Source organism: Astatotilapia calliptera, chromosome 10 (assembly GCF_964374335.1).
Source record: "Astatotilapia calliptera chromosome 10, fAstCal68.1, whole genome shotgun sequence".
Taxonomy (NCBI): Eukaryota; Metazoa; Chordata; class Actinopteri; order Cichliformes; family Cichlidae; genus Astatotilapia; species Astatotilapia calliptera.
The window spans coordinates 779,831-806,314 of NC_137431.1; the positions used below are offsets into that span (position 1 = coordinate 779,831).

General features: G+C 42.3%; 1 protein-coding gene across 1 annotated transcript; it reads left to right on the forward strand.

Moving 5' to 3' along the window:
• Positions 1-1,245: 1,245 nt before the first annotated feature.
• On the forward strand, positions 1,246-24,533 carry tiprl (TIP41, TOR signaling pathway regulator-like (S. cerevisiae)). The gene is made up of 13 exons (XM_026182175.2): positions 1,246-1,356; positions 2,263-2,390; positions 2,796-2,975; positions 3,293-3,392; positions 3,466-3,597; positions 3,692-3,787; positions 3,885-3,947; positions 18,233-18,325; positions 18,790-18,966; positions 19,510-19,581; positions 22,845-22,887; positions 23,562-23,691; positions 23,895-24,533. Exons 2-13 carry the CDS (start codon positions 2,266-2,268, stop codon positions 24,019-24,021), a joined length of 1,338 nt encoding a protein of 445 aa, XP_026037960.1. The 5' UTR covers positions 1,246-1,356; positions 2,263-2,265; the 3' UTR covers positions 24,022-24,533.
• The last annotated feature ends 1,951 nt before the right edge of the window (positions 24,534-26,484 follow it).

The following is a 26,484-nucleotide window of genomic DNA, read 5'->3' on the forward strand; positions in this document are numbered from 1 at the left end:
GTTTTGACAGTTACTGCTTGAGTTCAAATGTCTTCTTGTATAATGAGGATTAACAGGAACGTCACTGGGAAAACCTGCATGGCTCTGTGTGCCTGTGCAGTAACAGTAGTAATAGCTGCTCACTGCTGTAACCATAGACTAGACTTGTAAAATCGACGGGCTCATCTAGTTTGTTTTTAATGTAATTATTGGTTTCTGTTATTAGTTTGAGTGTGTCAGTAATACAGCAGTGCCAGGAAAACACAACTGGTCATTCCTGCGACGACGTGCATACAAAAACAAACGGCGCCTAATCGATGCACAAACACAATCCGCCATCACAGTCAGGAGACCTGACCCCAAGCAGGAGACAGGGAGGCGGCCCACACGGAGCGGTCGCCATCATCATGATCTAATGTGACATATATGCATGATTGTGTCATTTGTATAAAATATTATAAGCTGTTTATGCAAAGCTTCATTAAGAATGGTGCAACCGTACAAGACGAGATGCTACAGTCATGATGAATGTAGATGTTGGCCAGTTCATGGAAACACTGATACCAGAGACCGAGGCCAATCTTCACAGACAGGTTCATAACATTTTTAGGATTTCACCTCTGAACATCACAATAGTGGTTTTTCAATGAAGATGTGATTTAAGAGCAGATTTTCAGCTTGGTTTCACAAGTATTAAGTAACTATTTAATTACCATTTCCACTGCCATCTCTTTACAGCTCTCCATTTTCAGAGGCTCAAATGTAATTGGGCAAATGCCATGTCCTTCCTTGAGATGCTGCTAGACCTGTACTGCAGCACCTGTGACCTGCTGGTTACAGAGGGATTGAATAGGACGGCTGAATCTGCAGCACATGAAAGGAGGAGGCGACTTGAGACACAGCAGTAGGGCTCACAACTGTTTGACTTGGAGCATGTCACAGGCATAAATGCAGAGGACTGCATCAGGATCAAATGTTTTCCAAATCGAGCATGCATATCATCGTTAAGATTTCAGTGCTGAATAAGGCATGGCTGCTTTTGACCGAGGACAAAGGAGGAGGCTGGGGCCAGGAGACCAGAGGAAGGAGGGATGGGCTGAAACCGGCCAACAGTAAGACCGACAGCCGCAGTTCTAAAAACAGACGATTAACTCTCCGAATTTATTTCAAAATGTTTTATGTTAATGAAACACTGTGAGATCACCACTGAATTCGTGTTCACCCACAAACACCGAAAAATGATTGTTATCTTTTTTTTTTTTAAAGAAAGGTTTGAAAGTGGAACCAAAGTGCGAGCGTCACAAACATCACCGGGCAGATTTCACCGGCGTACCCGGGAGCCTCCAATGACAGGTAACGCTCGACAACAACATCAAGGTAAATGAATGTGTTTGTGTGTTTGTGTACAGCCTGTGTGTTTGACCGCAGAGCTTTACGTTCACAGCCTAAACTGGGACGAAGCATTTGGAGCTGCCTGAGCGAACATCGAGTCAGCGCAGGGAAACAAACGTCCGGCGAGCCTTTGTGCTAATATTTGTTTCTGTAACACGGCAAACACGCTGTGCGTGAACCGAGCCTCAGCTACTTTAAGTGTGCAGATCGTGCAAGTTTATAATAATACGAGTCACAGATTCGGTATGTTCACTCATAATAAAGCTGCTGACGGCCTGACCAACATTTAGTTATTGCTACAAACCGACCAGCTTGTAGGAATAACTAAATGTTGCACGGCTGACAAGAATTTCCTTTTTTTAAACCTCGGATGTCTCTGTTATTTGGGATTTTTATCCTCTTTAGCAAAATGCGCTGCGCAGTGATTTTCTCGGATTGTTGTGCAGCAGCTGGCGGGCACGGAGCTGACCCTGACTGTAGTCACAGCTCTTCACTGGCACAGTGCTGCTCTTCTGTCTCGGTGCCCACGTTTGAGCAGCTTTGAAAACCCTGACCAGGGATCATTTGGATGGTCAGCATCTGTGGGCCACTTCTGCAAATCATCAGCGGGTTTCCCACAGTCGAAATTTCCACAACTACTCCTGTGAGTGGTTTCAACTTTGGGACCAGCTACAGCCAGTAAATCGCCCTTTTAGTGAAAATGTCTGGAAAGGGATTTTGCATCGGTGGAAGGAGCTCACTGTGTCCTTGCCAGATTTGGTTTCTAACAAAGACAACACATGACAACTACAAAGTCATCGCATTTAAACAGACAAACACACCATAAGCTCTGAACAGCAGATACTGTCCACCTGTTCTGTTTGGACAAACCTGCTGATGTTTGTCTTGCAGTTGATGCTGGCCTCTCTGTCCATGATGATGTCACATGGTTTCAAGAGCAGTAAGCAGGACTTCAACTTTGGACCATGGAAAGTGACTGCTTCCAAAAACCACATCATGAAGTCCAAGGACATTGAACGGTGAGATATTTGTCACATTTTAATATCATCTAAGCTGTGTCGGGACTGTCAGAGTACCAAACAGTAGAGTCTGTGTGTGTCCACATGAGTCGTGTTTACATGATCAGCTGTTTTTGCCTGTTTATTGCATCACAAAAGCTGTAACACGTCCTCTTCATCAGACAGCAACGCACCGAGCATCATCACATCTTCTCGCTGTGATGTGATCACATGGTGGAAAAATAGAAATAACCATAAATGAATAATGTAGACACTGAAAGAAGCAGCCGCGACACGTTAAAGAAAACAAACTAATATTGTTGCAGGCGCTGCTCGATTTGTTTCTGATGTTTTGAATCCTCCCAAAACGACTAGAATAGATGAGAAAACCTGATTGATATCAGTCTTCACTGTTTGACTTTCCAGGCTAGCAGAAGACATGAACATGCCTTCTCTTCCAGAGATGTTGTTTGGAGACAACATACTGCGCATCCAGCACACGGACGGTTACGGGATTGAATTCAATGCTGTTGATTCCTTGAAGAGAGTCAGCAACATGGAGGATAGCGTCAAGGTGGCGTGTGCTCAGGAATGGCAGGAGAGCAGGTAAGACGCTCACTGTTAGCTTCTGTCAGATAATCTTCTCTGCTTGGATAAAAACCCACTTTTAGACCAGTACTTGGGACTCGGCGTGCTGCTGTGTCTGTCTACGGCGTTCTGCGGCAGATTTTCTGCGACGCCGCTGCGTTGCACCAATTTTCTGACTGTCAGCTACTGTCCAATGTATTTGACAGGTCTTGGTGTTTCAGTCATACCCTAGAGAACAAAGTGTGGTGCGTTCATTCTGTCAGCTAAAGGTGTAGTATAGGCTCAGGGTCACACTGGCTTACTGAGCTAAACATCTTGGATGATATCCCTTCCAGAGCTGATTCTGAACACTCTAAAGATGTGATCCGACCTTATGACTGGACGTACACCACAGACTACAGAGGCACTCTGACAGGAGAAAGCATGCAGATAAAGGTAGGCAGGTTTGACACTGTTCACTCTTCAGTCACAGGTTTGTAAGAAAGTGATGTGAGGTTTTCGTGTGAAGGTGTCTGAGACTGCCGAGCGTATTGACATGGAGAAGCTTAAGGCTCGGGAACACATCATGTTCTTTGATGAGGTGCTGCTGTTTGAAGATGAGCTGCACGACCATGGAGTCTCTATGCTTAGCGTCAAAATTGTGAGTGCCGTCTTCCTGTCCCGTGGGACTGCCAAATCCAAATGAGCAGCCGATTTAACACTGATGATGACGATGATGTTTCTTGTTGATGCAGCGAGTGATGCCGACCAGCTTCTTCCTGTTGATGCGTTTCTTCCTGCGAGTGGACGGAGTGCTGATTAGAATAAACGATACTCGACTATATCACGAGGTAAGTTGTTTCATCACCTGAGAGTGTGCTGCCAGACTTCATCACGGGCAGGTGACAGACTTCAAAGTGACTCACGTGATGTAACGTTTGGTTTCAGGCTGGGAAGGATTACATGCTGCGAGAGTTCACTACGAGGGAAAGCAAAATCTCAGAGCTGAAGGTGAGCAGTGACACAGAGCTGTGATTCTGTTATTTGTTTCCACTTACTGGCTTCTTTGATCCAAAGCAGAGCCCGAATATTTTCATGTTCACGAAAGGCTTTGTGTGAGTTTGAACGTCGTCTGGCACTTTATTCTAGCACCGACTCCTTTTGGATTTGTTAATAACTATCGTAGGAAGGAAAAATATATGTCAATGCTTTTGCATTCTTTCGGAAATGTAGCTGGGTAATTATGTCATTGGCATCGGTGAGCCACTGTCAATATGTGACATATTGAAGTCGCGTTTGAATTTGCGCTTGTTTTTTTGCTTTCACTTTGCAATCGTGCGAACTGTGTATAGAGAGCAACAGCACTGATCTGTGAGTGATGATAATTTGCACCAATTCCTCTGACATCGTCTTATTAATCGTTAGCTTACTATGCAAACATGACAAGTGAAATCTCCTGCAGCTTAAACATGTGAGAGGTTGATCGCGCAGAGAATCGCTGAGCTTATGTGAGTCCGTGTGTAAAAGCAGCAGGATATATATTTTAGTTCTGCTGAGCCAAATAAGACAGGTCAGGGTGAAGAAGTGACAACCAAAGAAAAGCTTACCACAAAACGGAGAAGTTATGACAAATCAGACTATAAGGCAAAAAGAAAGTGCAGCTTTATGGTTTCATGGACAAAAGAATTTCTGTGGCTGCAATATGACGAGCTAAATAACCAGGGCTGCACATAAGTGGTCCGCAGGTGCGCATTCGCTGTCAAAATAAAAAACACGCACAAGATATGAAGTTGCAACGCGTGTTTGCGTACATAAGATTTTCAGGAGGAGGACAGACGTTTGTTTAAAACTCTTAAAGATGTCGAAGAAGCTCCTTTAAGCAATTACTTTGGTGTTCCTCCACCTCCAAACAAATGTCAGGAGTCCGAACCACAAAAGAAGCATGTATTCTCGGAAAAGTGGTTGCAGGAGGTGAGCTGGCTTCAAACAAATGATGAACGCACAGAGATGTGGTGCAGAATGTGCCGTGAAAATCCCACTCTAGGACAAAAACAGCCTTTTATATGGACGCAAACGCGCGCTGCAACTTCTTATCTGGTGCGCGTCTTTTATTTTGACAGCGAATGCGCACATGCGGACCACTTATGTGCAACCGTGTAAATAACATAATGTTCTGCCGGGTGTGTTGTTGGTTTTCTCTCGATTTCTGAGTCGACAAGCGCCTTTGTTACTGGGACCAGTCATTTTAAGAAAGACCCCATTAGAACCCATGAGAAATGCAAGAAACACATTATTGCTCAGTCTGCAATATCTTTCCCAGAACAAACACCAATCGCAAATAACATATTAAAAATAAACCTGAAAAATCTGTTTAGAACAGCTACTATGTTGCAAAGAGTGAACTACCACTGGCAAAATTTAGCAGTCTTTGCAAACTTCAAAAAGCAAACGGCCTCAATCTTGGTTCCACTTGCCTCTTACCGTGACTTCAGTGGAAATGTCAGATTCAGGCTCTGACACAGACTGATTCGTGTCCTACACAGTTCTTACAAGTTCATAGAAATTTCTGTTCAATTAGAACCAAGTATTTGAGTTGATGATTGTCATTTTTATACAATGTTGTAATTTGTTTTTCAACAATTTTTTGATTAATGTTTTGTTTCCGTTACAATATTATACATTAATGTATAATATTGTAACGGAAACAAAACGAGAAACAAAACATCAATCAAAACATTGCTCTCTTTTTTATTCGGGCTACTTAAATTTATTTTGGGCTAAAACTGAAGAGTCCCTGCCCGAAGGGCTACCAGGGAGTTTGAAATTTTGCGAGGCCTGATAATAATAGTACATTTTAAAAGCACCTTTCAAGACAACCAAGGACACTTAACAAAGAGTAAAACACATAATAGATCAATAACAAGATGAAGAACAATAAAAACAAAAAAGCACAAGATAAAATGAACAAACATTAGGTTCACAGTGAATATGCAGATTTGAACAGATGGGTTTTGAGTTGAAATTTAAATTGGGGGAGAGAAAGTGTTTCTTATATCTGGGGGAGAGAGTTCTTCAGCCTGGGAGCGGAGCAGCTGACGGCTCTGCTTCCCATGGTGGTGAGGCGGAAGGAAGGCACAGCAAGCTGGACAGAAGAAGAGGATCGAAGTGAACGGCAGAACAGGTGGTGCTTAACAGGTCAGAAAGGTAAAAAGGAGCAAGGTCATGAAGGGCCTTGAAGGTGAGCAGAAGAAGTTTGTATATTATTCGGAATTTCACAGGCTCCCAGTGAAATTCCTGAAGAACAGGGGTGATGTGCTGGTAGGAGGGGTTCTGGTAATAATCTGTCTGGTAATAATGCAGGCAGCGGAGTTTTGAACCAGTTGAAGCTGATGGAGGGATTTTGGGGGGAGACCATGTAAGAGAGAATTACAATAGTCAAGGTGGGAGGTAACGAGACTGTGGATGTAGACTGGGTGCAGGATGTAATCTGTTAATGCTGCATAGATGGAAATGGGCAGGTGAGATTATTGATGTGAGATTTATAGGACAGTGAACTGTCTAGGATGACACCAAGGCTCTTAACCTGAGGAGAGGGGAAAACTGGAGTTATCGATGGTGAGAGAGAAATGGTTCGCCTTCAAAAGGTTGGATTTGATGCCTGTAAGGTGGATTTCAGTTTTATCCTCATTGAGCTTTAAAAAATATAATCTACTGACTGGACTGGTTAATGTGTTAGAAAAGGAAGGATACCACAACATGAAATGAAATGAAAATAATCACAGGCTGAATTCAAAGACAAGCTGTAAATCAAAGTGAACAAAAATGTGCACCAGGCTAGTGCTTGTTGCCAGAATGGGCCTCAGTAGTGTTTATGCCGCCACATGCATGCCTGACAACATGGGACCATGCTCCTCCAGTGCACTAGCAGCTCTTCTCACAGATCTGGACCGAGCTCCTGGACAGTCCGAGGTGCAACCGAACTATGATGTCCCTGAGGTGTTCAGTTGGATTGGGGTCAGGTGAGGGTATCCATGGACATGCCTCCGTAGACCATCACTGACCCACCGCCAAACCGGACATGCTAAACGATGTCCTCCATGGATGTCCTTCAGGGTAAACTTGCCAATCAGGCTCCTCGGTCCTGGGCAGCAAACACAGCGCCCCCTAGAGTACGTCATGTCCTCGTGAAGTTGGTGAAGTCTGTTCTGCTGCTTAGATGGAAACAGGATAGAACAATATGAATGGGTGAATAAAGCATGTTGTATAGATCACCTTGAGTGCTGTGGGAGAGAAGAAAAGTGCTATATAAGAATCAGTCCGTTTACCAATACTGTGTCGATGGTAGTTTTGCTAAAAAGATGTCAGACTCTGAAGCTTTCTGTGGTCCCCTCTCCACCTGGACTAGTAGCGTTCTCCTGTCTGAGCAGTGTCCAGAAAAACAACGTGGGTTTTATTGGCAAACTTTGTGGGAAAACCTGGACAGATGGTGTCCATCTGTTTCCCTATGAATTAATGCTTCGGGTTTTAACAGGATGAATCTGTCTTTATTAACAGGTTACATACCACGGACTTCCAACCCTTACTTGATCCAGCTGCCTTGGCTAATTATAGACTGATATCTTATCTTCATTATAGACGTTTTGAAAGAGAAGTAATCAAAGAGTTAACTCATCATCTCCAAAAGAGGAATATTATACTTGGTCCTAAAAATGTTAAAAGTTGATGTCCAACCTGATACTTTGCTCAGATGGCCTCAGGTGTACTTTCAACAAATACGTAGAGCTCGCCTGATTCATTTGTGCAATGTCATTAAAGTTAGAAACATCCTGAGTCAGAGTGCTGCTAAAAAACGGGTTCATTATTCTCAGGATGTCCAAAACATGACCTGAAAAGCCTTCAGTTGACTCAAAGCTCCGCCCACTGGCACTGCAAAGAGATTATTAGCTTCTCTTCAGTGGCTCCCTGATAAATTCAGACTTGAATTTAAAATCCTTCTCATGTTCAAAGTCTGTTCAGCCACATCCTCAACACCTCACAGTTATTATCCTGACAGCACGTCGCTCTCAGACCGCTGGCTTACCTGTGGATACTTGTTGGCTGATGTATCAGTAGAGGACGCTCCAAGCTATCAAAATGTAGGATGAAATATTTAATTCTAAAAAAAAAGAAATCAGAACAAAACAGTTAAATTCATGTTGTAGAGGGCTAAGGGTGACGATGGAAATGTACTAAAACTGTATCACAACAACAATAATAATGAAACCAGCGTCAGACAGCTGCCTGTGCCCGTCCTGGGACGAGATGTCAGTGTGCAGAAGAACCCCAGCATGTTAGCAGTGTGTTTGCAGAGGAAGCTGGGAGCTGTGGTGAGCTCAGTGTACTCGTGTTGTCTGAAGCAGCACCAGGACTGCTCACACTGACATGCTGACTGTGCTGCACCATCACACGTTCATGATGCTGTTTATACAGCATTTAGGATTTTTGTTTTTCATGGGTGATTCTGAAGTACATTATTATTTGTTGTTTTTTATATAAATATGAATATTCAGATCAATTTTTACTTTAATATGTGGTTTTTATTTTGACTCCAGATTAGTTCTTCAGTTTGATTCGTTGTGTCCTCCTCTTCAGAATGTTCCGGCTCCACTGTTCACCGATCCCAACGAGGTGGCCCAGTACTTAACCCTGAAGATGACCGAGTGTGAGAAGCTGGAACTTCCTGTGCTGCAGACTCACACAGCTGATAATAAAGTCATTGAGTGACAGTATAGTGAAAGATCCGCGCTAACTGTTCTGCATAGTGACAAACAGAAATATTAGTCTTAAACTGTTCCTTTATCTCACACCAACACAAAGCCACGACTGCTCTTACAATTATCTGTACAGGAACAACTTTTTTCATATAGTTTGCCCTTAAAACTAGAATCTGCTTCCTGTTTTGTTCATATTTGACATTTCTTATTATGAGACTTGCTTTGTAACATAAAGCATTGTAGAATAACTGTTTCTAATATTAGTTCATCGGTACAAAACAAAACAAACAAATCCTGTATTTTCCAAATTCAAAATCAACAGTTTGTGTAAATATCCCTGCTGAAGGTGAAGAAGTGTATTTTTCCTTTGTGTCGGAAGCACCTTCAGATTCAAATGTCTCCCATATGGCCACATAAATTTTGTTTGTGTAGTAACTACGTTGCTTTGTGTGTGGTCGATAGTTCTTTCCTGACAAAACAGTATCAACATTTTTAAATCATTCCCTCTATCAGACAGCGTTCCGGTTGGACTCCAGCTGGGAGCGCTTTGAGCCTCACCAGGTGAACAATGAGAACATGTGATGATAGTGTTTTGTAATAACAGCATAATGGCAGTAATAATGTTGCACAAAAAATGTTTAAAATATGAATTGTTATTACATTAAATAATGTAATTTATAACAGACATAATCGTCATTATCCAGAAAGATTTCCCTGAGTGTGTATAACAACCATGAAAGAGAGTTGGGAGCTCCACTCTTGCACTGGCAGAATATACAGAGTCGTGTGTGATGATGTGAGTGCATCATATTTTTAAGAGCATGTTGTTCCAGTAAACCTCTGCCACAGGATTGGTGGTAGCTGGCGTTTTCTAAAAGGCCTGTTACAGTACCCACCTCCTGTGGAAGCAGCTCCCAGATCAGACTCAGGAGACAGACATCTGCTCAACTTTCAAGATCAGGCTTCACATCTGTCTTCACTGAAGGTGGTCCGTAAGAGATGACAGGATGACCCCAACCTCAGCAACAGGACCGCTCTCAGCACCGACCAAGTGTGTTTGAACTGTGTCTTCATTCCACCTACTTCACATACAAGGGTCAGTTCCACAGGCAGAAACATGGGTGTGCCATGGGCTCCCCAGTTTCATCCATTGTGGCCAATTTGTACATGGAAGAAGTGGAAAAGAGGGCTTTGCTATCCTACCCTGGAACACCACCAAGCCATTGGTTCAGATATGTGGATGACACCTGGGTGAAAATCTGATCCGTTTGTCCGGGTTGGAACCCGGTTAATTGCATAAGTACAAGGAGGCGGGACCTCACAGCAGAAATATACTCCAAAATGTGTTGTACATTATTATATGTAGCCTATATTATATGTAGCGTGGTATTTTTTCAATTATTGTATTTACCAACATCGAGAAGTCACAAGCAAAGACCAAACCATGGTGCATGTTTAAACAAGGAAAGTTTACTGGTCAAAATTATTTATTAAAGAAATAAACAACATTTTTTTCACCCCCATAAATACACGTTTAAAGCAACACAACGGTGGCCCAATATCAGGCAGAACTCCACTCTATCGAGTGGGCAATCATAATGAGGCAGTTGGTTTTATTTTGTGGATTCAAGCTGCTCTTCATATATTTGGCCACCAGATGTCACCAGAGTGGACTGTGTTGAAAAGCTTCGAGTAATGAACCGTTTTTCTATCCGATTGTTCAGTCTGACGTCACTAGCCGTGTCTGGGCCTAAACTCCGCTGCAGGTCCATATATCAAACGATCACTATGGCATTACTGAGAGTTGAAAAACTGTCTAAAGTCTTTCATCTTTAATAAAATGATCAGCGTTCTGCTCTACCAGGTGTAACAATTGAGTTTAACATCCAGGCATCCATGAAAACGGAATTTTTGACATTTAACGGAGTTAGAAGTTAGCAGGGAGTTAGCTCGCTAGCTTCTATCTAAATACAATATAGCATGTCCTGACTGCGGGGTTTTGGAAACAAATTCAAACGTACAGCTCTGTTATCACTTCCAGCATAAATGAAGACAGGAAACTAAACAGCAGTGACGTTTGTAGGGTTACTGAAGTTGGGCTAGCTGGTATATAATGATGTGCTACGTGACCGCTAGCGACACAGCTATGTTAGCATAATATAAACAAGCTAACTTTTTTTCCACTCGATAAAAGTTAACGTGAGTGTTCTCGGTGGTCAGGAACAAATGTAATCGCGTGGCAGGATGCTGTAAAAGGACCAAATTTCAGCCAGGAGAACAACTGAGATAATCCATCCACAATACGAGGTTAGTCATTCATATACTGCTGCATGGGCTGGGCTGTAGTTACATCCTAAGGTTTTAAAAACTGAGCTTAAATAAATGATTAGTGGTAATAAAAGCCGAGGGAGGTCAACAGTGATCACTGACTGTTTTAGGAGCTTTTTGAGATCAAATAGTAGAAAATACATAACATTAAACATGTTAACAACACAAAAGCCATATTAAACACAGACTACTTTAGACCCGGAAGTAGGATTCGTCGCGTCATCACTGAACAACAGTATAGAGATTGAAATACCACGTGACTTTCGCGCATTGCATGCCGGGAACTCGTGGCAAAACAATCCAAGTACCGCATCAAATGCAAGCATTTGCAGCACCGCAAAACGTTCATTCTCCGGTTCCAATAAATTCTTTTTTCTTTGCCCCCCAAAAAGGGAATGTACAAAACGAAGGAGAACAAAGACAGACTTGATGAAATGTCAAAGAAAAGATACAAGGAAAAAAAATCAAAGGAGTGAAAGGGTTAGACCCTTACGAGCACACAGAGTGGACAAAATACGTCAGCGTGCTGCCCAACTTTCACCACGCTCATATTTATAATTATACAGTTCTTGGAGTGAGTGCATACACTCATGAAGTTTTTAGTAACTTCAGGTCACTGCAACAAGCCCAGGTACAGTTTACCGACGGATGAGTACAGGACCTTGAAATGCACCGTGTAGAACGAAAGACCATTGTACGTATCATAAGTTTACCAGTCTCACAAATCGTCTTCATAAATACACATTCGTTAACCGTTAATTAGTAGTGGAAATAATTTCTGGTTCGCATTACAGAAATGTAGCAGTGACAATAATACTGTATGCTGTAATCGTACTGGGCAATTAGTGATACAAAAAAACTGTTTTATCCTGTGAATAAAAGTATATGTTTTTGTCAATGTACCATGGTAATAACAGAAGCGAAACGCAATATCGTGTCAGGACAATTCACTATTTATGCACAATAAACAAAGGAGCATAGCGCGACAATTTCTGTTCAGCGCCAGACTTGCTTGTAACCTATATTACCAATTATGTTATGAAAAATGACGTATTAACTACAACAGAAGACTGACCTTTGTGGGAATGCTTGGAGCAGACTAACATGTGAGCTGGAGTGTTCTGGGACGTTATATTTGGTCTTTGAATGGCTGCAATCCAGGCCATCCATCACCTCTTTGTTACTTCGGAAACATGGCTCGAACAATTTCTCTTCAACGACGTAATCCGATAACAACCGATCTCTTTACCCGTCGGCTTCCCGTGGCTGTCATGCGACCGGCTATTGCAGTTAATAATACAACAGCTTCTTGCCATTTTTTGTGTTTCTTTTTATCGCTGTGTAATGTAATTTCAATTGAAAGCCTGTGTGGCAAGAGGTACTAGCTAGTACCTCTTGCCACGAGTTCCCATAATCCTTTGCGGTTTTACCCCTGAATGACGTCACATTTTCAATCTCTACTGAAAGCCTGCGTGCGCTAGTACCTCTTGCCACGAGTTCCCAGAATTCTTTGCGGTTTTACCCCTGAATGACGTCACATTTTCAATCCACATAATATAACACACCCTGTGCAGTACAGCGGAACAGTGGTTTGCTCCGTTGCCTGGCGGGAGGAGCGCCCTGAATTTGAATCCTCCATCTGACCCGGCTGTGTTCTCCCGTGTCTGTTTGTTCTCTCTGGGTGCTTTGGCTTCCTCTCACAGGCCAAACAAAGCGGTGAGAAAAGGTGTAAATTCAAAATGTTTGCTATCTACGTGACTGGAAGGCATAATACCTGAAAATGTGAAGATTATGGAAAGAAGAACATAACGCACCAGGTTATTTATTTAATATAATGCGAGAAAGAGAAATGAGAGAGGAGGTCGGTTCGATGTGTCTGTAACTCTCAGGAAGTAGTGATGTGTCGGTCGCGAACGAAATGGCTCTTAGAGCCGGTGTTCTGACAAAACGTCCTACCTTGTCAAAACATCCTACCGTAGCGTAAATTTACTGTTCTTTGACGTGGACGATGCGAGCCGGCTCCTTATGGCGAGCCGTGGGTTTTCTTTTTTCTTTCTCTCACTCTCTCTCTCTCGCACTTTTTTCCCGCTTCACTCCGCACTCGAGCCTTGTGCTTGCGCTGGGAAGAGGTGGGAGGGGCAGTAGTTACACTCTCAGTAGCACAGGAACAGAGCGGGAGGGAGAGACAGAGAAAGAGAGCCAGGGACAACAACGTCACAGGGCTCTAGAGTGCGACCAATTTGGTCGCAAATGCGACCAAATTTCTCCATGGTGCGACTAATAAAAAATACTTGGTTGCACCGGTGCGACCAAGTAAAAAAAATACTTGGTCGCACCGGTGCAACCAAGTATTTTCTCGGAAAAAAAAAGTTTCAGCAACCCTGAAAGTCTCCGTGTGTTCAACAACAGACACACATTATGCCCATGTCGTGTTCTAAACCAATCAGAGATACTCAGAGGCGGGGACCTCTGTGATTGGCCGTGGTCCAGATATTCCTGCAGACCTACTTGTGTTTACGTTTGAAAGTGCGGGCAGATAGAGATGGGTGAGTAGCCCAGGTCAGAAGTGTATGAAGTTGGTATTGAGAAAATATGAAAAGAACAATTGATAACTTTTTCGTAAAGTTAAGGCCTGATCAGTCCAAAATTCTGAGCCAGCGCTCTGACACGGAGCCATCAACCTCTCCGTTTTTGTCAAACACTGGTCCGGAGACGGCATCAGAAAATGAGCCACATACGATCGACTCCCAGCCGGAGTCCACTGAAAGTAAAAGTGAGAAAATGTATAGATTTCGAATCGAGTGGCTTGACCAGTTTCCCTGGCTAAGATACAGCCAAGCTGACAATATGATGCACTGCATTTATTGTCACGAGTGTGGAAAGACCATGGCCGGCAACACAGCATTTGTCACTGGTGCTAATACGTTTCGAATTGAAACGCTGAAAAAGCATACAGCATCGAGAAGACACATTATATGCCGCGATAAATGCTCTGCCAAAATGTCCCCGCTCCCCACTGCCTTTCAGCGGCAGGCAGGAGTAAACAGGTCATCGGAGGAGGCCGAGATGATCATTAAGTTTAACATCGCCTACAATATTGCAAAAGAAGAAGTTCCGTTTACTAAGTTCAAGTCAGAAATAACTCTTCACAGGAAAAATGGCTTGGACATAAACCCCACATACAGCAATGATGTTGCGTGCGCCCAGTTTATAGGCGTAATCGCTGACACACTGAAAAAAAAGACGTCAGTGGAAATTGCGAACAGTACATACATGGCCTTCCTGATCGATGGAGACACAGACATCGCCACAAAAGAATGTGTCATTGTGTACGCTCGTATCTTACAAAAAGGAAGACCAGCGAATATACTGATTGGACACATTGAGGTCCAGCATGCCCATGCCCAAGGTAAGCCATGTCATGTCACGTAGCCTATGTATATGATTAATAATATTACATCGTGTTACTGAATTAACCATATCTAGCATCATTGAAAATTAAACATAGCAATAATACATGAATATAGAAACTCAAACTGAAAAAGACTGCATTGTAAACTCTTGATCTGATAAGTAAATGTTTTTGTTTGTTTTTTTTGTTTAGGAATTTATGCTGCCTCAAAGAAAGCATTTGCTGCTCTTGGGGACCAGTGCAGTAACTGGTTGGATAAAATCATTGCTATGGGGGCTGATGGAGCTGCTGTTAATTTGGGCAGCAAAGGGGGTGTCAAGTTAATCATTTTGAAAGGTTGTTAGTTAATCATTTACAAATCAAAAAAAACGTGAACATGTAAAACTGCGGTGTTAAGTAATGCAGTTAAAAAATTTGGGTACGCCTAACTTTTGTGCTTGTACGACTAAATTTTGTGCTGGTGCGCCTAAATTTTATTTTTAGGCACACCAGTGCAACCATGGCAAAAAGTTAGTCTAGAGCCCTGCGTCACATTAGAAAGGTATAGTAATCATCCACAACTATTTTCAGTTGCGGATGATAACGGATACAGAAAGTTTATTCATGCAGGCCCATATGACAGAGAATATGCATCTTCTTTTTGTTTTCATATTTTAATTTATATTTAATTGTGTTGTGGTTTGCAGTGTTCTGTGTTGTTTCATTTTAAATTTGTTTAAAAGGAAAATTTAAATAGATAAAAGCTGAAATGTGAATAGTTGGTTTTTGTATTATATGATTTATTTATTACATTTTATGTGGAGTGAATAAATAAAAGTATATTTACGGTGGCCACTAACAAAGCACATACAAACTCCAAAACATGTCCGAACTCTGAAGCACGTACAAACCCTGAAGCACGTGAAAACTCCAAAACATGTACAAACCCCGAAGCACGTGCAAACTCCAAAACACGTACAAAAGACAACAGAAGTTCTCCAGGATGCTAGGGCGCAGTGTTGAGCTTTTGTTACCTAGTGGCTACACAAGCCAGCAAGTACCAACGACCGGATTTGGTGTGTGGTAGTAACAGGTAAATGAACTTTTTTTTTTTTTAATTGTTTGAATATATATGAGTGCTGGTGTATAAATATACAAACAATACACATATGCTTTCAATGTGTAATTTAAGTGATCTAGGTAGCTCTGTTTTGGAAGTTCAGTTAACGCTAGAAATGTGTTTTGGAGTTTGTTATGATATTTTGATACCACGGTAAGCATTTACAGGATATTGTTTTATACAGGAAAACTGTTACTCAATAAGGCCAATCTACTAGTTGTTTTTCTCTTTCTCTGTGACCCAAGAATTAATGTGTAGGACTCACAGGCTGGTACCAGAAGGTCGAAAACACCACAGAGATGAGACCACTTCCTTACTCCCATCCTCCCTTTTTCTTTATCTCCTGGAAAAGGCTCGTTAAAGGCTAGGTGGTTTGTTTCAGAATTCACTAATGAAAGAACTCTGTATTTTATGTCTAGGAGTGTATTTTGCTGGGATGATCATAAATTGTAGCTGAACTGATAAACTACACAAGGGATACTTTGCTCAGAAGGCAGGAAGACGTTTCCTTATTTAGTCTGTACCGGTTTGAACTGGGAAAGCTGACACACGAACCTTTTTTCATCTATATAAACTGCTGTGTATCAAATAAACCTTTGAGTCGATTGGGAAGGCAACCTAAAGCAGTCTCTGTTTTCTTGTTCTCCCAAGCTGCTCCCGAGCTCGTACTAACACGCTGAATGGCATACCTGAGTGTTACTTTAAATAATTAGGAATCTTAGAAGGAAAGGACAGAACTCTGCTTATCGCTCACGCCACGGAGGAAACCCGGGAAGGCAATTTCCTTCAGAGTTTGAACGTGCTTTGTCTCTAGGGGCCACCGTATATATTTATATATAAACATATATAAATAAAGCCACTTTTTTTTTTACATTAGTAATTCCTTTTGTGCATAATTTTATATTGTTGTTAATAATAAATTAACTAAAGAAACAAAACAACCTAAAGAGTCGGTTAGGTGCCGAAAGTATCGGGTCCTTTTATTGAGTCGAGCTGAAAGAGCCGGTTCTCTAAAAAGATCCGAAATCCCATCACTATCAGGAAGATCCTAAAATGTTTCAGCAGGACTCATCTCACTCCAAGCCAGAGGGGGGCGCCAAACACAGAAACAGACTGGGAGTAATATGGCGCACAGCTCTCGGCTCTGACACACGTCCAATCAGCTTTCTTCCTTCCTGACAGCTGGCCAATCACAGCGCCCACGTTCAGGGTGAAAACTGTTCAACATGGAGACAACAGTTGAAAAGCTTGAGGCGATGGTAAGCACAGCGTCAAACTCCTTTTCCCGACTGTATCTTTTGGCTGTTGAACCGCTATTGATCGCAGCTTTGCACACGGTGTGCCGCTCACAGCAGGCGACTCACGGTTCTCTGCTAAGAAATAATCCAAAGTCAGGCCCATCAAATACCGCAGGACCGCGAAGGAGCTCGGCTAGTTTCAACATCGCCGCCACTCGAACGTCACAGAGCAACTCGGAGCAAGCAGTCCGCAGCGGGACCAAGTGTAGCATCGCTCTGTTGTTTTAGGACTTTTATTCACAGATTGTTTGTTTTTCGAGACCGTCTCAAACACCAGCTGTCTCCTGCACATGGCTCAGTGCATCAAGTCTCACGGTGCCAAAGACAAGCGTGCTTACTTCCCCGTAACTCTTATTGCAGAAGGGAAATGGGAGGATGTGCAGCCTGTAGCTGAGCTCTGTCTGTCTGTGCTGCTGACCATCTGTACAGGTTGTGCAATCCTGGGACTAGTGCAAAGTTTACCGTGTGTGAACCTCGAGCTGTTGGCAGATGCTCTGACTTCATTGCACTACTGTATCAGACAACTAGTAGTGCAATAGTATTGTCAAAGCATCTGAAAACTGCAAGGACCACCTCTGTGTTTACACACCTTCAATAAATGCATTAAAGATGCACTTTATTTACCTCACAGCTGGAATAAAGTCAATATCAGATAATTACTTATCTGTAATCCAAATGTAAATACAGCCATTGAAAATAAGTCTAAATACAAATATTACCTTGTAATACAAGAACAATATTTAAAATAATAATGTGTGTGTGTGCGCGCACACATCGATCCTTACTTCTGCTCAAGCTGGAGTAATCTACACATTTGTGCTCTCTAAACAACGAATCAGACGACTTCCTTCTTAAGTTCGCTCCGATGTGGCTGCAGTACAGCTGTCAGGGTAGCAGCAGTGACGGTGCTCTCTGAACCACTCAATCACTCATCAAATCAGAAACTTGAACCACTGGCCCCCTACAGTGAGGAGATCTGATGGCTGATGTTGTCTGGGGACTGCTGGACCATAGACCATCTTTATCCGCTGTCCCTCCTCTGCACATGTCCAGACCTTTGCAGCCTTGTGTCTCTGTCCTGAGAATGCATTGGTCAGTAGGTGGTGAGTTCATACCTGTTGATCTCTGATCTGGAACGTTTCTTGGTGATTTCCACCCAGTGGTACAGAAGACCCCGGTTTAATCCTGAAGCTACCTGGATATGCCAAAGTCCTGCTGCCTAGTACACACTCTGTCCTGGAACAGGAACATGGGCGCTGCACTTGATATAGTGTAACATGATGAGGTTCACATAAAGCAATGAGCTGTAAGTGTGATTCCACCAGGAATGTTGAGTCAAACAGCAAAGAATCTGAACATGGTGCAGGAAGTTCAGTGCCACAATGTGATGCACTTTGTCTTTGCAGTTTCTGAAGGCAGAGGCAGACCTGGATTACATTGAGAAGCGGTTGAAGCTGGACTTCATCAACAGCAGTGCAGAAAATGGATGTCCAGCTGAGGTGACTAACAGATGACATTTCTCCCAGCATCTGCAGGCAGATCTAGAGAAAATCAAAGAGCTCTTAGTGAATTACTGGCTGCTAACACTGCGGCCTTTGTGCTTGGAAGTTGTGTATTATTTGTCTTTTGTTAAAAAAAACATGATGTCATCAGGATACACAGAAGAACAAACTCCAACTAAAGTGAAAGTAAGATGAACCGGCCTATACCCATAAAGATGCTAATAGTTATAACCGTACCAACCAGTACATGTAATAAGACATAGAAGAGGGACGGAAATCCCAGAGCTATCATTCAGTTCACCTGGATGCAGCGCTTCTAGTGGGAAAAACAGTTTGTCGCTCAGTGATACGAGTGATGCATGAGGTAGAACATTTCATGTTTGCAGAAAGGCAATAAGAGAAAATCAGGTACACACCTGAGCATGTAGTCTGTGGGCTGATGATTGACCATGTGCTTGTAGAACAACCTGGCAGTGGTGCTGGAGAACCTGAAGTCTATAAAGTCCAAACACTCAGCCCTGTGCTCGCAGGTGAAGGAGCTCACGAGTGCACAGAAGGAGTCTGTAGACTCGATCAGAAACAACCTCAGCGGCGTCATGGAGCTGCTGCAACACTTTGAACAGACCACTGATATGGAGGTGGGTAGATCGACACCTTATGACTGTTTAACATAGCTCACTGATACAAGTACTACTGCTGTGGGAGGTCAGATTTGATTAACCATCTAATCAAAGGGAAAATGTGCAAAGATACGTTGTGGTGAACTTGGCGATGAAGTGAGGAAGGCGTGAGAGCACTTGAAGTGCTAATTCAAAGTTTAAACTGGTCTTCCTGTCCCAGAGTACCTGCGCTTGGCCCAAGAAAGCATCAAAGTTGAACACACACAGAGACTGCAGAGAGCGCTTTGACGTGTCCTAGGTGTGGTGTTTTCTTTTCATTGGTTTAATCACAGTTAGCTGCCTCCAAACACTGTGCAGCTACTGCAGTTATATCCATAACATGTGTGGAAAGCAGGCCTAATGACATTTAATCACATTAATTGTGTGTATTGTTCACGGGTTTGTGCACACACCTCCATCCTGCTGCAGTTTGTGGTTATCGTGCAGATCGACATTTCTCCTGAATTCTCTTTAAAGTTTCCATTCAGGATCTGCTGTGTTTCCTTGTTGGTGTCTCTGCAGGTTGGGACACTGACCGAGTCAGAGCGAGAGTCTGTAGCACTGCTAAGTGCTGTCAGTCGCACCACAGCCGAGGTAAGCAGTACGACACCTTTAGACGGCACTTCTTTGATAGTGGACTAGAAGCATATGCTTGGTTTGCTTCAGTGGGAGCTTAACAGGAGGAGCCAGGGCTGGACTGGCCCGGGAGGCCAGTGGGTCGATCGAAGGGCCGCTGAGCAACAAGCCCTTTGTTCATTTTCATTACTGCCCTATCACATCTCCTCCCTGTGCGCCGTGCAGAGCAGAGTTTAGTGTAGAGAGATGTGGAGCCGAGAGAGAAAAAGTCAAACTAAGTACAGCAGTGGTAGCTGCACCATCATCCACAGTGGTGCCAGCAGCACCTGCCATTGAATGTGTCCCACGATGTATCATTTTAAATAAATTACACGAGTTTACATGTCAGTAAGGAGTAAGAAGGATGTAATCCCAGCCCTTCTCCTCACAGTGAGCCACAGAACGTCTCTGCTTCCAACCTGGACTGTGTACATTCATCATCATCATTATTCTTAGGTTTATTTCCTGCTGGTCTCGGTGCTGAGTTCAGTCCCAGGCTCCTCATTTCACATTTAAAACCTGATAGTGGCCCCCAGTGATCCCCCAGTCCACCTGTAATATTCACAGTATGTGGTGTTGTAGCATAGCACTGCTCCCCACCCGCAGCTTCTTCTTTTTTCCTTTTTTGTTAATCTTTGCCACAAACGCGACTGTCATTTCACCAGAGCACATCAGTCTTTGTTTGCTCTGTTTAAACATAGCGACAGAAAGATGCTCTGAGCCTGAAAATGTGGAATCGTAAAGAATCAAAGGCCATGTTCGCACTAATGTGTTTCCGTTTGAAAACGCATCTTTTTCCCTCCGTTTTGGCCTCCCGTCCACACTGAGGCGCCGTTTTTGCTCAAGGAAAACGCAGCGTTTTGAAAACGCTCTCCAAAGCGGATACATTTGAAAACGCCGTTTTCGTGTCGCAGTGTGAACAGCGAACCCGGAGCCTTTTTGAAAACGATGACACATGTTAGTCATGTGATGCAGTCATGTGACCAATTAAACTAAGATAGCGGAGGGCGTTACACAGCAGCTGTTTTGTTTGACAGCCCTATTAAAGATTAATCAGTCTGCACGTGCTCCAGAGAGCTTTTCTTCAAATTCTTTAACTCGCACTCGCTTTTGCAACTTTATACTTTTGTGTTACTTAGAGCTGGGCGATATGAGATTTTTTCATATCACGATATGTTTTTTTCATTTCAGGCGATAACGATATCTATCACGATATAAGCCAAATAACTATATTTGTAAGATTTAAATGTGCTGTTGCTCACAAGTAAAATGTGAAATAATCAGCAGCTTGTTTTTATTTAAATATTTATTTCCCATAATAAGTTCAACAGGGTAGATGTACTTAAGGAACACGAGACTTTTTCAGATAAATAAAGGCAAATATTGCAAACTACACAAAAGGCAGCCGCTAAAGCGTTTAAGTTTCAAAATAGAACAAACGAAACAGACTAAACTGTCAATTCCACTTAGAAACAAAGTATTAATTCTAAAAATAAATCTTAGTTTGTTTTACAGAAGAACAGACAAAACTGACTAACTTTTGTCAATATCAAATAAACTGAGAACTAAAAGGAAATTCTCAATCTCTCCTTGTTGTATAGCTTAGCTTTTCAAACAGTTTTAACAGTTACGTTAGTCTGACAAAAGCCGAATGACGAATTAGCGCTTCCAGTCAGAGACTGAGGCTACGTCCACACGTACACGGGTGTTTTTGAAAACGGAGAGTTTCCGTTTCAAAAAATAATCCCGTCCACACATAAAGGGAGAAATGAAGGAAAACGCTGCTATGAACATGCCAAAGCAGCAGGTGGCGCTAGATTCCTAACCGTGCAGAAATGTTGGCCAATCAGAAGTCTAGAAGCCTCGGTGGGAAAAAGTAAACAAAGCTGGGGCATAGAAGCAGAACCGAGTCGTATGTGTGGAGGGACAGTAACTGTGTGTATATGTAAGCATTTAAACACTGCAGAGAGTAGAATTAACAGTATTGTAGAAATTCATTTCACTGAAACAATAACGTGGCGCACAGTGTGACGCATGCACCAGTTTATTGTATTTCCAGACTTGCTTTCGGCACAATTTACAGTGCAGCTACTCTGTTTTTTGTCAGACTTGAAATAGCCGAAATACCTTCACACTACGGAGCTTCTATGGCTCTTCCGTTCGACAATCTCTCCGGCGTTGGAACCATCATCTGTTTTCTCTTCGGTCACGCTCGGTTGATTTTTCTAGTCGGTACACTCATTTCCTCCATTACCCGCTGGCTTGTACGTAACAAGTCACGCGACGTGAAGCTGCGGCTGTGATTGGTTCGGCTCTGCGCTACTTAATTTGGATCGGCCGACCTTTTTTTTTTTTTTTTTTTTTTAAGAGGACAAGAGCGGCGAGGTCTATCGCGATAGCTTAATTTCTCTATCGAGTAAAAGTTATATCGCGATACATATCGTTATCGTTCTATCTCCCAGCTCTAGTGTTACTCACAGCTACAATTCCACCTCATTGTGAGTCCATTTAACAAACTCGGTGCTTTTCCTCGACATTTTGCCGCCACGTTTCAAAGAGCCTGAAAGTAAATGAACGGCAGACAGAAATGAGGCGGGCTGAATCTTCTTGCGCTTCACACATGCGCAGGACTGGACGCACACCTTTATGAAAACGATAGTGTGGACGCGTTTTCAGACGAAAACGCCGTTTTCAAATTTATCTGGGGCTAGTGTGGACGTAGACAAAGTGTTACATAACTTTAATACTTTTACACACAGCAGACGGCTGCAGATACTTGTAGTGAAACACGGCTGAAGATTGAATTTTTGGTATAAAAATGTTTTTGTGCTGTTAAACAGAACGAGGACATCGTTTGCACATAGGAACTGAAATCCTTTTTGCTGAATAACAGCCTCACACACGTCTGCTGAGCGATCCCAGTCTCTCAGCTTTATCTCATTTGATGGTTTTCTGACGTGGACTCTGGTCTCCAGTTATACATTTGAAGTTCCCACTGGCTGAAGTTTTTGTTGCCATCTGTAAATTAGACCTTCAGTTTAACTTGATGTTACAATCTTTGAGCTTTACAGAACTGAAGCCCATCACAGTGGTTTATGCTGTGGATCAATAAAAACCGATAATATTGACCCTGGTAATTCTGTTACTCTGTACAAAAATAAATGTCGATGAATATGAATCAGTGCTTTACCTTTGGTCAGAAGCTCCTGTTTCACTGCTACCTGCTCCATGTTTTCTTCCAGGTGTGTTCAGCTGTAGCAGCTTCTCACCACGCGCAGCCACAAAGTAAGTCTGTTACATTCAAGTTACATTCAAGTTACATTCTGCCCGTCTGCTGATTGGTTCAGGCTGAAAAGTCTTTGCAGCTGTTGGATGGACTGAACAAAACGCAGATGTTAGTCCCCACAGCTTCAATTGTAGTAACGTTTCTCTGAAATCGAATATGTAGATTTTCTAAAATGCTTCAATTTTAAATTGTAGATTTTTATTATTGTAGAGTCTCAGTGCTCTCATAAGATCATTTGAAATCATCTTGGTACACTTGTGGTGAGCCACTGGTATTTCGTCAAATGTTCGTAGCCTTCAGAACCTAAAGTAACACTTATTAAAATTTATGAGCACACCTATTCAGCGTTGGTAGTTCATGGTAGTTTGAGGGTTTGAATGATTTCTTTGAACATTTCTTCAGCATCACCCTGAAACAGGATGTTTGCATTTTGACAGCATTGTGCAGCAGATGAAACGAGCCAGTCCTCCAGACCTCTCTGTGTGTGGTTACAGAGTTTTCCTCTATTCACCAAATGTTAGATTAATGAATAATAAAATGCTTTTAGATGGTTAGTTTCAAATCACATGTATATTCAACTCCCCTGTCCCTCCGTGACCAAGTTAAAGAGTTTCCCAACCTGTGATGAATAAAATAATAATGATCCATGTCTGATCTGTCATTGTGTCCCCAGGCAGTGAGTGTGAGGAACTGACTGCAGCCATGCTGGAGTCGCTCCCCCCGAGCGTACGCTCCAACATCAAGCTAACTGACCTCAATACGTTCTACCAGCAGCTGCAGCAACATCTGGGCAAAAGTAACAGGTTGGAGAAAAACAGCTGTTATTGTGAGAGGCTATGGAAAAGTAAACTGGTTCATTCTGAAAAAGCTTGTGATTACATGTTGAGTCTGGATTGGCTGTCACTGTATAAACGTATGATTACAAGCAGCCTGTAGTCTAAAGAGTTTTGAGTGGTCTGTTAGGCCAGAAAATCAGTTTATAAATGTGAATCCATTTCCATTGCAGGGGATCACTTAGCGTGCAGAAGATGAAGCAGTTGAAGATGAATGTGAGCGATGCTAAGCTGAAGGTCCTGCAACAACTGTCTTTAGTTGAGCTGGACAGTAAAGGCCATGTTCGTCTTGTGCTCTGAGCAGAGCGATGGTTGTCACAGTATGTACTGAGTTCTTGAGCAGAAACTAACCACGTGGGTGGGATAGACACATACAGGCCACGAGATGTCAGTTATACTTTCAGCCGGCGCTATGGTCGGTCTGTACGTTGTATAAATGCTCAGATAGATTCACCAAAGTACAGCGCTGTCCTTTGAGCACTGGGGCATAAGCTAGCCACAGTGATGCTGTGAAGATGCACAGTGTGTGCTGCCTGTTCATGTTTTTCATGTTATGATAAAGTTTATTGTAAAAATATATGATTACATTTTAACACAAGACCCTTTCCCCTGAGTAAAATGCTAAACCCTTAAAGATGCTAATAGTTATAATGTATTTTTGTCACCGCTGTATCTCATTTAAATGAGTAACTAACTTACAGAGTTTCTAACAGTAAAATCTACCTTCAGCTGTGATGATTGAAACTCGAAATCTTAATACTTTAAATGTACAAAGAACAATGATGGACATTAAAATAAATGTAAAATTGTAATGTGTGGTCCTCTCACTTTGTGAGGTGTGAAATAAAAGATAATGCTAAGGGAATAAGATTGTTTCATTCATATACATATATATATATATATATATATATATATATGTGTATATATATATATATATATATATATATGTATATATATATGTATGTGTGTATATATATATATGTGTGTATATATATGTATGTGTGTATATATATATATGTGTGTATATATATGTATGTGTGTATATATATATATATGTATATATGTATATATATATATATGTATATATGTATATATATATATATGTATATATGTATATATATATATATGTATATATATGTATATGTGTATATGTATGTATATGTGTATATATATATGTATATGTGTATATATATATGTATGTATATGTATGTATATGTATATATACAGTGGGGCAAAAAAGTATTTAGTCAGCCACCGATTGTGCAAGTTCCCCCACCTAAAATGATGACAGAGGTCAGTAATTTGCACCAGAGGTACACTTCAACTGTGAGAGACAGAATGTGAAAAAAAAATCCATGAATCCACATGGTAGGATTTGTAAAGAATTTATTGGTAAATCAGGGTGGAAAATAAGTATTTGGTCAATAACAAAAATACAACTCAATACTTTGTAACATAACCTTTGTTGGCAATAACAGAGGTCAAACGTTTACTATAGGTCTTTACCAGGTTTGCACACACAGTAGCTGGTATTTTGGCCCATTCCTCCATGCAGATCTTCTCGAGAGCAGTGATGTTTTGGGGCTGTCGCCGAGCAACACGGACTTTCAACTCCCGCCACAGATTTTCTATGGGGTTGAGGTCTGGAGACTGGCTAGGCCACTCCAGGACTTTCAAATGCTTCTTACGGAGCCACTCCTTTGTTGCCCGGGCGGTGTGTTTTGGATCATTGTCATGTTGGAAGACCCAGCCTCGTTTCATCTTCAAAGTTCTCACTGATGGAAGGAGGTTTTGGCTCAAAATCTCACGATACATGGCCCCATTCATTCTGTCCTTAACACGGATCAGTCGTCCTGTCCCCTTGGCAGAAAAACAGCCCCATAGCATGATGTTTCCACCCCCATGCTTCACAGTAGGTATGGTGTTCTTGGGATGCAACTCAGTATTCTTCTTCCTCCAAACACGACGAGTTGAGTTTATACCAAAAAGTTCTACTTTGGTTTCATCTGACCACATGACATTCTCCCAATCCTCTGCTGTATCATCCATGTGCTCTCTGGCAAACTTCAGACGGGCCTGGACATGCACTGGCTTCAGCAGCGGAACACGTCTGGCACTGCGGGATTTGATTCCCTGCCGTTGTAGTGTGTTACTGATGGTGACCTTTGTTACTTTGGTCCCAGCTCTCTGCAGGTCATTCACCAGGTCCCCCCGTGTGGTTCTGGGATCTTTGCTCACCGTTCTCATGATCATTTTGACCCCACGGGATGAGATCTTGCGTGGAGCCCCAGATCGAGGGAGATTATCAGTGGTCTTGTATGTCTTCCATTTTCTGATGATTGCTCCCACAGTTGATTTTTTCACACCAAGCTGCTTGCCTATTGTAGATTCACTCTTCCCAGTCTGGTGCAGGTCTACAATACTTTTCCTGGTGTCCTTCGAAAGCTCTTTGGTCTTGGCCATGGCGGAGTTTGGAGTCTGACTGTTTGAGGCTGTGGACAGGTGTCTTTTATACAGACGATGAGTTCAAACAGGTGCCATTCATACAGGTAACGAGTGGGGGACAGAAAAGCTTCTTACAGAAGACGTTACAGGTCTGTGAGAGCCAGAGATTTTCCTTGTTTGAGGTGACCAAATACTTATTTTCCACCCTAATTTACGAATAAATTGTTTACAAATCCTACCATGTGGATTCATGGATTTTTTTTTCACATTCTGTCTCTCACAGTTGAAGTGTACCTCTGGTGCAAATTACTGACCTCT

Coding starts and splice junctions, on each gene's coding strand:
- tiprl (XM_026182175.2), top strand. CDS start 2,266: ATGCTGGCCTCTCTGTCCATGATGATGTCACATGGTTTCAAGAGCAGT. Junction 3,598..3,691: donor CTATGCTTAGCGTCAAAATT/GTGAGTGCCGTC, acceptor TTGTTGATGCAG/CGAGTGATGCCGACCAGCTT. Junction 3,948..18,232: donor GCAAAATCTCAGAGCTGAAG/GTGAGCAGTGAC, acceptor TTGTCTTTGCAG/TTTCTGAAGGCAGAGGCAGA.